At 37.0% G+C, this 14,797-nt stretch overlaps 1 protein-coding gene across 1 annotated transcript in view; it reads right to left on the bottom strand.

Annotated features, from left to right (window-relative positions):
- Window positions 1–1,124: 1,124 nt before the first annotated feature.
- SNTG1 (syntrophin gamma 1) overlaps window positions 1,125–14,797 on the bottom strand; it is a 381,189-nt gene continuing 367,516 nt past the window's right edge. The window contains exon 19 of the mRNA XM_043484136.1: window positions 1,125–1,935. Within this exon, the coding sequence (XP_043340071.1) occupies window positions 1,777–1,935 (159 nt within the window). The 3' untranslated portion in view covers window positions 1,125–1,776. The remainder of the gene's footprint in view (window positions 1,936–14,797) is intronic.

The raw sequence follows: 14,797 nt of genomic DNA, 5'->3' as shown, positions 1-14,797 counted from the left end.
GCCTGCCAGGCTCCTCTGTCCATGGAATTCTCCCAGCAAAAATGCTGGTTGCCATTTCCTTCTCCGGGGGATCTTCCTGATCCAGGGATGGAACATTGCAGGCAGATTCTTTACCTCCTGAGCCACCATATTCCCATTATGAAAATGTATTTAGTTAGATGGTCAAAATAAATTATGTTAAAACTGTATTTTGTCCAGTTTGCCCCAGTTCTTTTTAAAAGGACTCCTAGATCAAACTTGGCACTTGCTCAGCTACAATCGTGAATCTTCACTTCTTTTCAATTTAGTGTGCTTAAGAGTTGATCAGATACAGAGTGAATTAATAATTTATAATGATTATGGAAATATCTTGATGTTCATTTTTAATTATAATGTTCATGTGTCCTTTTTACAAATAATGTTTCCTTCCTGAGAGATTTTTTTCCTTCTTTTTAAAATCATTCCACCTTATTATACACTTGGTCATCTTCACAAGGAAGTATGAAACAAGCTTGACTGAGTTGGGAACATGTGTACTAATAAGAAAAGTAAATTTTTCTTAATAGGGAGCTGGTTGTTTAAAAGAAGATCTCAGCACAGCTGTGGTATAGGACAGACAATGTTATACAAACACCTGGGATCTGAGCTGTGTGCACTTTGGGGCTTTCAAATCTCCAACCTCTTCATACCACATTCCTAGGACAAGATGCCTACAATAATTCATATAGTTTGGCATTGCATGACTGCTTTTTATAACATCATAAGGTAGAAGTTTTAACTATTATTTTCATATCTCACTTTATTCTCTCATATACTCTAACTAAAATGGAACGATGTCATCCACCCAGCAAAAGTAATAGATTTGAGAATACTTGGGGACATTTCCGATCAAGATTAGTAGGTGGGGTTAGGAATACAAGAAGGAACTGTTTCTTACACCACATGAATTGATATTTTCTCTATGAAAGGTTTTGGGGTCACTGAAAATTTATGAAATTTTAATTTAATAATAAATTACAGGGAAAATAGAAATCTCCTTAAATGAAGGAAAGAACAAGAGGTTCATAGATGTTTCCTTCATTCCTCACTAAATTAGCACATTTTGGCATCTTTGAAGGAATACTGGCTGTGAATAAAACATTTGGTGTCAGTGACCCCAGGAAGAAATACCCCATTTCACATCGTGGCTATTGTAGGTCGAATGTAATGATCTTTTTGAAATTCTCAGCAATGATTTACAACAGCATACACAAACTGGGGTGCCAATGTCAAGTCATGGGGTGAAGCTATAAGGAGAAATCCACACCAGTGAGCTGAGGTGCTCTCTTCTTGGACAAGGGTCTTCATGCTGGTCTCAGGGCCTCTGCCTCCTCCTGTTGCTCCTCACACAATAGCAGGGCACTGGTTCCTGATCAGGCCCTTCATGTATTTGTCATATAAAATAGTCTAAAATACAGACGTGACTGTTTAATGGGTGTTTTATTTATAGGTAGCTTACAATTTTTATATTATTTACACACTCCCGTCATTCATCGGTTTGTCTTCCCTTTTGATGAAAGCAACGCAGTGGTCCTGACCCAACAAGGAGGAGCAAGTCATCCCGCTCATTTAGGACGATCCCCCGAGGCCTTCCAAACGGCAGTGCTTTGGGGATCCGTCTGACCTTCTTCTCCTCCACTCAGATTTCCGCGTGGCTTCACTGCTAACTTGGGGATGTGATGGCTTCTCCATTGTCTGCGGCGATGAGTAAGGTCGTCCTGTTTACAAGTCAAGACGAGAGGGAGGCCGAGCTCAGGCTCAGGTCATGTACTTGGCTTTGCTTGGTACTCCGGAGCTGGAAGCCGCAGAGGCGGCGGCCTGACTGCTTAGAAACAGAGGGTCCAAACAAGCCACTTTGGCAGCAAAGAAGGAATGAATGCAGTGGAGAACAGCAAAGAGATTCGAAAACTCCAGCTCCTGAAAGGGACAGAGAAATGAGTCACACAAAATAAAAATCAATTTCTTTGAGATAAATGAAACATCACCACACTACTAGATAGTAGCTAGACCTTCTCTTTAAAGTGCAGTAAACTTAACTAGGATCAAAGATATCTAATGTATGGAAACTGTAGGCACTTTTGTTTCAGATATTAATTTCAAATGCAGATTTACTTCAAAATGCAGTGCTCCAGGAGCTGGAAGGACTTAACATGATTATCACCCAGGAGAGTCTTTTCAACATTGATCAACGCTGCACAGAAATACACTTGGCAGGATTAAAATTTTACTTTTGATAAAATGTAAACAAAGAGAAGCAGTAGATTTAAAAGTATTTTTATCTCTATAGAGACAATTCAAATGAAGAATTTGGATTAGAATGAGTAACAAGTACTCTTCACTACTCTCTAGAATCAATTGCTATTTGCTGTTGGACAATGAATATGAAATACTAAAAGCAAGGGATATGAATGTTTTCGATGCTATAAGCAAGAAGTTCACTTCTAAAATATAATGTGTGCACTCATTTTAAATTTAATTAGTTTTGATTATCATACTTGGTTGTTAAATCAATGCATCTATTCAATGTAGGCGAGATAGCTATGCGGTCAAAGTAATTCCCTTCATGATGTTGGGAGTTCTTAGTTTCCGATGCTAAGTATTAAAACACCAGAGCTCTGGTTTAAGTATTTTAAATTCCTAAAATGACTCCACCTAAAAGTGATTTTAGTTTCTCGGTCATCATGATTTCAGGAGCCTTATGTTTAGTAACCTGCCTCATGTCACTGTGAGGTGTTACTGGTCATGCAGCAGGTTTCCTCTGGTCACATTTCAGTCCACAAAAGAGCCCCTTCATTCTCTCTGCAGCCAGCTCATTTTACGCACAGGTTTTGAATGCATTCAGTGTCAATTTGTAAAAATCCACTAGGTGTAAAAAGGTGGGAAGGCTTTGGAAAACATGAGGTGTGCTTTCTGTACTCTTGGTAAAAGGGAGAATACTGTTGAATGTTGCAACTGGGCAAAAGTACAAGTAACTTTTTCTCAAAAATATATTTGCCACATCTCTGTTAAACTGGAGATTATAGCTTGGCTGTCAGAAAAATAAATAGTCTAAATATGAAGACATTTCAGAATGATTAATATTTTCATACCTTGTCAAGAATATGTCAATGATTAGATGTAGTTGGCACTTTAAAATTTTACACCTATTTTCAGCTGTGGGGTGGGCAAGAAATTAAAGGCAATCAGAAGAAAAGGCAGGATGCAGAGATGTGCTTAAGTTTAGCCTTTGATTCCAACATCAACTCATCTTTCCTAAGCTCAGTGGTCACCTTTGGCCATCACATCTACTCCTAAGGCTTTGATTTGTATTGTTATATACACAAGTAACACTCTTTTCCTCATTTCCAATGTAAATTCTAGACTTTCAGGTCCACCTATCTACTGAGCATCCACAGATAATGTCCATCAAGTCATTTACCATCTCCTTGAAACAGAGCTCTTCTGGAGCCCATGAATCTCGCTAAGCATAACTCTCCTCAAAATGTAATCATTCACTCAATGAATGTTCATTGAGGGTTTACTATGCATCTGGTCTTTTCCTTGTTGAAAAGACAGAGTAATAAGCAATGCAGACAGAAAAAATCTCCTCCTGGGAGTTACAGTCTCGAGCAGGATACAGTGTGGAAGGGCATAAACAAATTAATATTTCTGGATGTAGTGATAAGCGCAGTGATAAGAAAATAAAGCATGGAAAAGAGCAGTGTGTAGGAGGGGCTGTGGGATGGGAAATCCATGTTGTCATGAAGGCAAAACCTCAAGAGATAAAGGAGTAAGCCATCTGGATGTTTGTGAGAGAAACACTCTAGGCAAGAAGTCAATTTCAGAGACCCTGAGATGGAGATATTCTAGGAGAGCTTGAGGAAAGGCCAGGAGCTGTTAGCACTGGGATGGAATGAACTGAGTGAATAATGGGGGCTTCCCAGGAAGCTCAGTGGTAAAGAATCCACCTGTCAATGCAGGAGACACAGGAGATGTGGGTTCGATCCCTGGGTGGGGAAGATCCCCGGGAGAAGGGAATGACAACCCGCTCCAGAATTATTCTTGCTTGGGACATCCCATGGACTTAGGAGCCTGGTGGGCTACAGCCCATGGGGTCACAAAAGAGTCAGATACATCTTAGTAACTAAGTTATAACTTAGTAACTCAGTAACTAGACAACAACAATAGGTCAAGAAATGAGGCTGAGGAATAAGGCAGGGTTTTCTAGGGCTTTATGAGCTTTACTCCAAGTGACACAGAAAGCCACTGGAGATTTCTGAGCACAGAGTAACAAGAATTGGTATTAAAATGATAATTCGGGCCACACTGTCGATAAACTTTGTGGGAATATGATTGAAAGAAAGAAGGGACATTGTAAAGTTTTTCAACTAAAAAATGTGTGGGATTGAAAGTAAACTCGTGTCAAGGACGATTTCAAGATATTTGGTTGAATAACTGAGGAAGGATTTGCAAATTATCTGATGAGGGCTTAATATCCAAAAATGTAAGGAATTCATATAACTCAACAGCAAAAAACGCAACACACTCTGATTAAAAAAATGGGCAGGAGATATGAATAGACATTTCTCTCAAAGAAGATGTGTAGATGGCCAGCAGGTACACGAAAGGAGTATCAGCATTGTCAGAAATGCTCAGCATCAGCGACATCAGAGACATGCAGAGCCCACAGTGAGACACCACTGCACAGCTGTTGCAGCTGTTTTCACCAACTCAGGCAGCCGCAGTCTTACAAAAACTGCTGCCAACTGTTTTCAGTACATACCTCAGGGAACAAGGTCTGTGTCGCATCAAGTACGGACAAGCACCGCAAATGGGCTTTACCAGGGTAATCACCATTTTCATAATCAAATAGTTCTGGGCGTCAAAATTCACTTTTTTTTTTTCCATTTTCAAATGCTTTCATGATTTTTGCAATTTTGATTTTTTTTTTATAATGAGAAGATAACACCATACCTGATTATTTTGAGTTACTTTGCCTCCTTAGAAAAGCTTTCAAGTATATCTTTATTCTTAAAATTTTGATTTTCAAAATGTTTTTACTTATATTAAATAAAAACGCAATTCCATTTCTTCTATAGGTGAATGGTGACTTTGGGGAAAAAGGGAAAAGCAAAAAGTATCACGCCCTCAACATGTTCCCTCTGACAGTTGCTTACTTTGGAGGCAGTTAATATATGTTTTACCTAAAAAATACCAGGTTAAGTTTTCTAGCTTACTAGATTAAAAGAAGTTGGGATTCTTAACATACGTGGGTAAATAAAATTCAACATCCCTATGAAGAATATAAGAGGCTTGGAAATAGATTAAGCACAAGGAGGAAAACATTCTCAGGGAGAAATAAACATGACTTGGAACCCTTGGGGATTCCCAGGAGCTTAGGAGCTCTTTTCAAGGAAGATGAGTATCCAGTGCAGAGTTCTCCTTCATCATGTACTCATTTCCCTGCTCCAATCAAGAATTTGAAATAAAGTTTTAGGTAAGATCAGAGGAATGTAAATCTCACATACACACACTTGATTCATTCGCCCCGTTTACATCCAGTCACTCGTTTCTTCTACACTATGATTTTGGATAAAATCAGTTGTATGTAAACCACACACATGCACACACGCGTGCACACACACACACACACACACACAGACACACACACACCTCATTCCCACCTCCATCCCCATTCACTCCCAGCTGCTCCAGTTTCTATCGCAGTATGAGGCACCAAACCGCCTTGATAAAGGACCTCATTACAAGCAGGAGCCGCTCAGTCCTCATTTTTCTTCTCCAGAATCTAAACAGCTGGGGCTCTGGGAGTTCGCACTGAAAGGAGAGTTCTAGAAAACCTCTGGTTCCAGATGCCAGAAAGAGTGAGAAACTGAACAACAGGCTAGCTGGGAAGCTGATCTTTCACTTTTCTATGCAGAGGAAGATTGTCGGCCCCAGTCCCTCCTGGGTTTGGCTTTGTGAATATTAAACTTCCTAGTTCATGAGCCCTCCAAATGCCACATAGGAATCTGCTTAGACGATGAGTCATTATCATCTGAAAGGCAGACTTCAGCACATCATGCATTCTTTAGTAGGGTCTCTGGCAGGTGCTGACTCAGCATCTGAAGTGTTGTGTACTCAGTCCTTGCCTGCATTTCATCCTGAGAGCAATCCTTTTGGGCAGACACTTTTATCCACAATTTATAATCAGAAAATGAAGATTTATAGAGAATAGCTGGTAAGTAGCATTACTGGGATTCAAGCCTCAATTTCTGATTTAAGTCTTACTAAACCTTATATTATGCGGGAAGTTCTCTTGGGGCCACTTGATGTCTCTGAGACCATGGAGATTGGGGGCAGGAAGGATTTTGGGGAAAAAGTCTATTTAGAGATGTTTCCAAACTCTGCTCTGTTCCACTAAATAAAAAAGCAATCTTCTTTTTCCTTCTCTTATTGTACAAAAAGTAATACCTTGGCTGCCAGATGTTAAATCCAGTAATTTAGGATTAATATGCTGTATACACTAGTTTATGAAAGACTTTAACAGTTGTTTCCCTAGAGGGATGGTCATGAATTTCAATGAATAAAACGATAACAATGCCTTTAGAACGCAGACTATTTTGAAGTCTGGGGATTCTCTGACTTCTTGTATTATATCAAATTATAACTTAAAAATAGATACACATAAAAATAATAATGAAATGTTAAAAATAGTAAGCAAATATATATATATATATATATTTTTTTTTACCTAGGAAATTTGCTTATGGCCAACAATGAGAATATGATGGTAATCCTTGATGAATTAGCATTTATACTAACATCATAAAAACAGCACTTTAAAAAAGTACCCAGTAACAATAAAATGAGCTTTTAAATTAATTATCAAATAACTGCAATACTGCTCATGATTTAAATAGGGAACCACCCCTCTGTTCTACTAGGAAAGTTCTGGGAAGTTTAATGAGGCTTTGAAAAACTGATGGCAAATTTACTAAGCTTTCTGAGTAATGAAGTGAGAATTTATGAATTTCTACTTTCAGAGAAAAAAAAATAACCAGTTTTGGTATTATAACATTGTCTTTGTATAGCCATAAAACAACAAAAGCAACAACAAAAACAAAAAACAAAGTATATTTCCCCAACTCTCGTCCTTTTTTAAGTATTTCTAAGGCTTTTCACAATGGAAAATTGAAATACTATTTAAAACTTTTAATCTTGCAATATGCGCAGCAACTCAAACAATCATATTCCCCAAACAAACAATATCTCTTGTGAAATAAGCTCTGACTTTAATATATTTGCGTTGTAATCTGGTATATATTTTTGCTATGAGAATATGTCTTATTTAAAGCTGTCTACTTATCACATATAGCAAGAACTGAGTCCCTTTACTAAATCATTTTATCAGTTTTTTTTTTTAATACAGCTTTTTGATGATATCTTAGACATATAAAACTATGTGTTTAAGGTGCATGAGTTGATGTTCTGATAAATATATGCACTGTAAAAAGCACACCACAATCAAACTAATTCATATACCACAACCTCTATAACTACTAGAGTGTATGCTAGGAGTGGTTTACTGACTACCTATCTTTACCACAAATGTCAAGTATTTCATATCATTACCTACCATCACCACATTACTCATTAGGTCTCTATTAATCTTGTATAACTTGAGCAAACTCTGAGAGACAGTGGAGGACAGGGAAGCCTGGAGGCCTGCAGTCCATGGGGTTGCAAAGAGTCGAACACGACTTACCAACTGAACAATCACCACAAATCTTGCATAAGGGAAACCAATATATTTTCAAGATATAGACTTCAATTAATTTGGAAAAATATCCAGAAGTGGGATTGCTGGATAATGTGGCACCCTTATTTACCTCTTTAGGGGAATCCTCATACTGATTTCTATCAGAGTGGTACCAATTTACATTCCCACCAGAGATTCACAAGGGTTTCCTTTCTTCTTATCTTTGCCTACATTATTATCTTTGTCCTTTTGTTGACAGTTGCCCATATTGGTGTAAGGTGATATCTCACTGTGTTTTTGAATTGTGTTACCATGAGATTTAGAAATATTGAGCAAATTCTTATGTATTTGATAGCTATTTACATTTCTTTTTTGAGAAGTGTCTATTAGACCCTAGCTCATTTTAACTGTATTATTTGTATCTTGGTATTGAGTAGTATGAGTTCCTTATATATTTTGGAAATTAACTCATTATTGGATGCATGGTTTGCAAGTAAAATTTTTTCACATTACTTAGAATGCTTTTAAAAAATTTTCTTTGCTATGCAAATCATTTTAATTTAATGTACTACCACTTGTCTATTTTGGCTTTTGTTGCCTATGCTTTTATATCATATATCATATTTTGAATCATATCCAAAATATTATTGTCAAGACCAGTGTCAAGAAGTTTTTTACCTATGTTTTCTCCCAGGAGTTTTATAGTATTAGGTATTATGGTGAAGTTTTTAGTTTATTCTTTTTTATTTCTGTGTTATCCATTGTAAAGTCTCCTCTTTCATTTCTAAATTTGTTTATATGAGTGTATCTCTTTTTTCTTTAACAGTTTCTGAGTTTTGTTTTTCTTTTCAAAAATACAACTTTGAGATTTAATAAAAGTGGGGTATTGAAGTCTCCTTTTGCTGTTGTTCACTTGGTAAGTGGACATCAGCAGATGGTCAATACCGATATCAGATTGATTAGATTCTTTGCAGCCAAAGATGGAGAAGCTCTATACAGTCAGCAAAAACAAGACTGGGAGCTGACTGTGGCTCAGATCATGAACTCCTTATTGCCAAATTCAGACTTAAATTTAAGAAAGTAGGGAAAACCACTAGACCATTCATATATGCCCTAAATCAAATCCCTTATAGTCATACAGTGGAAGTGACAAAAAGATTCAAGGGATTCGATTTGATAGACAGAGTGCTTGAAGAACTATGGACAGAGGTTCATGACATTGTACAGGAGGCAGGGATCAAGACCATTCCCAAGAAAAAGAAATGCAAAAAGGCAAAATGGTTGTCTGAGGAGGGCTTACAAATAGCTGAGAAAAGAAGAGAAGCTAAAGGCAAAGGAGAAAAGGAAAGATATACCCATTTGAATGTAGAGTTCCAAAGAATAGAAAGGAGAGATAAGAAAGCCTTCCTCGGTGATCAATGTAAAGAAACAGAGGAAAACAATAGAATGGGAAAGACTAGCGATCTCTTTAAGGAATTAGAGATACCAAGGGAACATTTCATGCAAAGATGGGGACAATAAAGGACAGAATTGATATGGACCTAACAGAAGCAGAAGATATTAAGAAGAGGCAGCAAGAATACACAAAAGAACTATACAAAAAGATCTTCATGAGCCAGATAACCACAATGGTGTGATCAGTTACCTAGAGCCAGACATCCTGGAATGAGAAGTCAAGTGGGCCTCAGAAAGCATCACTACCAACAAAGGTAGTGGAGGTGATGGAATTCCAGTTGAGCTATTTCAAACCCTAAAAGATGGTGCTGTGAAAATGTTGCACTCAATATGCCAGCAAATTTGGAAAACTTATTAGTGGCCACAGGAGTAGAAAATGTTAGTTTTCATTCTAACCCCAAAGAAAGGCAATGCCAAAGAATGTTCTAATCACTGCACAATTGCATTCATCTCACAAGCTAGCAAAGTAATGCTCAAAATTCTCCAAGTCAGGCTTTAACAGTATGTGAACCAAGAACCTACAGATGTTCAAGCTGGATTTGGAAAAGGCAGAGGAACCCGAGATCAAATGGTTAACACCTAATGGGTCATAGAAAAAGCAAGAGAATTCCAGAAAAACTTCTACTTTATTGATTATGCCAAAGAATTTGACTGTGTAGATAACAACAAAACTGTGGAAAATTCTTAAAGAGATGGGAATACCAGACCAGCTTACCTGCCTCCTGAGAAATCTGTATGCAGGTTAAGAAGCAACAGTTAGAACCCAGACATGGAACAATGGACTGGTTCCAAATTGGGAAAGGGGTACATCAAAAATGTATACTGTCACCCTGCTTATTTAACTAATATGCAGAGTACAGCATATGAAATGGTGGGCTGGATGAAGCACAAGCTGGAATCAAGATTGCTGGGAGAAATATCAATAACCTCAGATATGCAGATGATACTACTTTTATGGCAGAAAGTGAAGAACTAAAGAGCCTCTTGATGAAAGTGAAAAAGGAGAGTGAAAAAGCTGGCTTAAAACTCAACATTCAAAAAATGAAGATCATGGCATCCGTCCCCATTACTTCATGACAAATAGAAGGGAAAACAATGGAACCAAGGAGCAACTTAATTTTCTTGGGCTCCAAAATCACTGCAGATGGTGACTGCAGCCATGAAATTAAAAGATGCCTGCTCTTGGAAGAAAGGCTATGACCAACCTAGACAGCATATTAAAAAGCAAAGACATTACTTTGCAGACAAAGGTCCATCTAGTCAAAGCTACGGTTTTTCCAGTAGTCATGTATGGATGTGACAGTTGGACTAGAAAGAAAGCTGAGTGTTGAAGAGCTGATGCTTTCTAACTGTGATGTTGGAGAAGACTCTGGAGAGTGCCTTGGACTGCAAGGAGATCCAACCATTCAATTCTAAAGGAAATCAGTCCTGAACATTCACTGAAAGGACTGATGCTGAAGCTGAAACTCCAATACTTTGGCCACCTGACTGATTGGAAAAGACCCTGATGCTGGGAAAGACTTAAAGCAGGAGGAGAAAGGGACAACAGAGGATGGGATGATTGGATGGCAATACCGACTCAACAGAAGTGAGTTTGAGCAAGCTCTGGGAGTTGGTGATGGACAGGGAGGCCTGGCATGCTGCAGTCCATGGGGTCGCAGAGTCAGTCATGACTGAGCGACTGAACTGAACTGACTGAGTTGGTAAGTTGTGCCCCAGTCTTTGTGATCTCATGGACTACATGGTGCAGGATTCCCTTCTTGCACTATTTCCTGAAGTTTGCTCAAATTCATGTCCATTGAGTTGGTGATGCCATCTAACCATCTCATTCTCTGATGGCCCTTCTTTTGTCCTCAGTCTTCCCAACATCAGTGCCTTTTCCAATGAGTCAGCTCTTTGTATCAGGAGGCCAAAGTATTGGAGCTTCAGCATCAGTCCTTCCAATGAATGTTCAGGCTTAATTTCCTTTAGGATTGGCTGGTTTGATCTTCTTGCAGTCCAAGGGACTCTCAAGAGTCTTCAGCACCATAATTGAAAAGCATCAGTTCTCTGGCACTCAGCCTTCTTTATGGTCCAACTCTCACATCCATACAGCACTACTGGAAAAAACATAGCTTTAACTAGATGAACCTTTGTCAGCAAAGTAATGTCTTTGAAGTTTCTTACTATGATTGCATTTCTGTCAATTATTCTCTTCAGATATGTCAATATTTTTATACATTAGGTGCTCTGATGTTAGTACATATATACTGATAATTATTATAACTTTTTGTTGAATTGACCCTTTTTTCATTATATAACTTTCTCTATATTTTGAACAGTATTTTAAAGTCTATTTTGTCTTATTCAAGTAGAGTATCTGACATAAGGTAAGAGAAAAATGAAGTGAAATCATATAGAATATATTCTCTGACTAACTGTATCATACTAGTAATCAATTCTAGAAATATAACAAAAGTCTCCAGATACATAGAACATAAACATCACACTTCCTAAAAGAAAATCCATCTATTAAAGAGGAAGTCTTGAGGGAAATTAAAAATACACTGAGTTGAATAAAAATAGAAATACAATATATCAAAATTTGTAGAATGCAGTCCTAAGAAGGAAATTCTGGAATTAAATTTTTATATTAGCAACAAAAAAGTTTTGAGTCAACAATTTAAAAATTCCACCTTGTGAAATCAGAAAAAGAAAAGCAATATAAAACCAAAGCAACCAAAGAGAAGTAAATAATAAAGGTGAGGGCAGAATTCATCAAGTATTACAGAGCTCAACTGAGGAAATAAAGGAGAACTATTAGTTCTTTGGATAGTCTCTAACAAGACTGACAGATAAATAGAAAGAAGGCACCAATTATTAACATCAGGGATGAATTAGGGATGCTATTACAGAACCTGCAGACTTCAAAGTGACAATAAGGAAATACTATGAAAAAGTCTATAAATATTAATTTGACAGCTTAAATAAAATTGATGAAGACCTTGGAAAGTAAAAATTACCACAAATCATCTGATAGGAATAGATAATTTGAATAGTTATCTACTAAGCAAGTTGAATTCATAGTTTAAAAAATCCTCAAAATAAAATCTCCTGACTAATGTGGTTCTACCAGAGAACTTTACTAAACTTTTAGGGAAGAGTCAACAACAATGGTATACAATATCTTCCAGAAAATAAAAAAAGAGGAGGAACATTTTCAACTCATTTTATAAAGACAGCTTGTTCCAATACCAAAAGTAGGCAAAGACAGTACCAAACCAACCAGTCAACCAAACAAAAAACAACAAAAAAAGCCCCTACAGACCAGTAACTCTCGAAGATGTAAAAGCAAAAATACTTAAAATTTTGACAAATAAAATTCAGCCACATATGTAAGAAATTCCACATCATTATTAAGTAGGGTTTATTCCAGTTGTAAGACAGGGTCAGTATCTGAAAATCCGTTAATAAATTCTGTTGCATTAAGAAGCCAAATAAGAAAACTGACATTGTCATATTAATTGATAATCACTCATAATAAAACCTTTAGAAAAATATGGGACCTAGCTCAACCTGAGAAAATAATTTTATTAGAACACTGCCTCAACTGGTAAAGAGTCCACCTGCGATGCGGGAGACCTGGGTTTGATCCCTGGGTTGGGAAGATGCCCTGGAGAAGGGAAAGACTACCCACTCCAGTATTGTGGCCTGGAGAATTCCATGGACTATACAGTCCATGGGGTCGCAAAGAGTCAGATACGACTGAGTGACTTTCACTCACTCACTTGGTGAAAAGCTAGATGATTTTCCCTAAAATAAGGAACAAATGAAGAATGTCCACACTCTTTACTGGTATTCAATACATCATTTAAAATTGTAGGCAAGAAAAAGATAGCAATGCTATATGAATCTGAAAAAAGAAATATCTTTCCTTATTTCCATATGCCTTAGTAATCTATGTAAATAAACTGGAAGAATTTTAAAAAGCATAAATAGAAACAAAAGAGCTAGAACTAATAATACGTATATATGTGTGTTTGTGTGTGTGTGTGTGTATATATATATATATATATATATATATATATATATACAGGTTTCAGGATGCAATGTAAATATATAAATGTTAATTATATTGCTACATATTAGCATTAATATTTGGAAAATGAAAAATTTTAAGATGTTTATATCCCCTCAAAAAAAAAAGAATAAATAGTTTATCTAACTTTAACAAAATATGCATAGGATCTATATAATGAAAACTACACAATACTGAAGAAATAAATCAAAAGTCCAAAAAAATAGAATAGTCTGTCTTCATTGCGTTAAGAAAGCAGCATAGTCAAGATGTCAATTCTCCTGAAATTGATATCTGTCATGCCCTCCCTCCAGAAGTGCCTCTGAGATTATGCATTGATATAAAGAGGATAATTCTGAAACGTCCATGGAAACACAAGGAAATGAGGACAACTAAAGCAATTCTGAAAGATAACCATAAAGTGGACAGAACCATCCATTTCAAGGATCGTCATTTAGCTACTTTGTCGAAGAATGGACAATACTAGCAAAGTAACAGATGCAAAAATGAACCAAGCAGTAGTGCCACAGAGGTAGGACCAGGTGATTTTCCGATGAAGCTGCTAAAATAATTCAACAGAGGAAGAGTGGTCTTTACAACAAATGGTGGTGTTGTAACCGGATAACCACAGGCAAAACAGAAGGTCAGTCAAACCCCACAACTTATAGGAAAAAACTAGACTCAGATGTATCACATATTTAACTGTTGATGGCAAGCCTATAAAACATTTTGAAAATGGCATAAGAGAAAACCTTTGGCCCTTGTGATGTGCTGAAGAATTTTTTTACATGACACTAAAATCATTATTTCTAAGAGAAAGAACTGATAATTTGATTTCTAAAAATCTTTAAATTTCTCTGCAAGATACACGATACACTGTGAAGAAGATGAAACACAAATTACAAACTGGAAGAAAATATTTGCAAACATTACATCTAACAAACCCTTGTATAAAAATTATTGAATTGGCCAAGAAGTTTGCTTGGGTTTTTTCCGAACTTCTTGGCCAATCCAGTATATAATAACTCATAAAACTCTAAGTAAAACAGATCACAAAATACAATTTGAAAACAGGCAAAAAGCAGGAAGAGATGTTTCACCAAAGGGGACATAATTACTTAGAAAATAGTCACATAAGAAGTTGTTCATCACTGCTAGTCATTCAGTTCAGTTCAGTTGCTCAGTCATGTCCGACTGTTTGCGACCTCATGGACTGCAGAACGCCAGGCTTCCCTATCCATCATCAACTCCCAGAGCTTGCTCAAACTCATGCCCACTGAATCAGTGATACCACCCAACCATCCCATCCCCTTCTCCTCCTGCCTTCAATCTTTCCCAGCATCAGTCTTTTCCCATAAGTCAATTCTTTGTACCAGGTGGCCAAAGTATTGAAGTTCAACTTCAGCATTAGTCCTTCCAATGAATATTCAGGGTTGATTTCTTTTGTGATTGACTTATTTGATCTCCTTGAAGTCCAAGTGACTCTCAAGAGTCTTCTCCAACATCACAGTTAGAAAGCATCAATTCTT

This window comes from Cervus canadensis, chromosome 12 (genome assembly GCF_019320065.1).
Source record: "Cervus canadensis isolate Bull #8, Minnesota chromosome 12, ASM1932006v1, whole genome shotgun sequence".
In the NCBI taxonomy this organism is placed as follows: domain Eukaryota; kingdom Metazoa; phylum Chordata; class Mammalia; order Artiodactyla; family Cervidae; genus Cervus; species Cervus canadensis.
The sequence above is the reverse complement of the archived record's forward strand: the minus strand, read 5'-3'. Positions and strand labels throughout refer to the sequence as shown.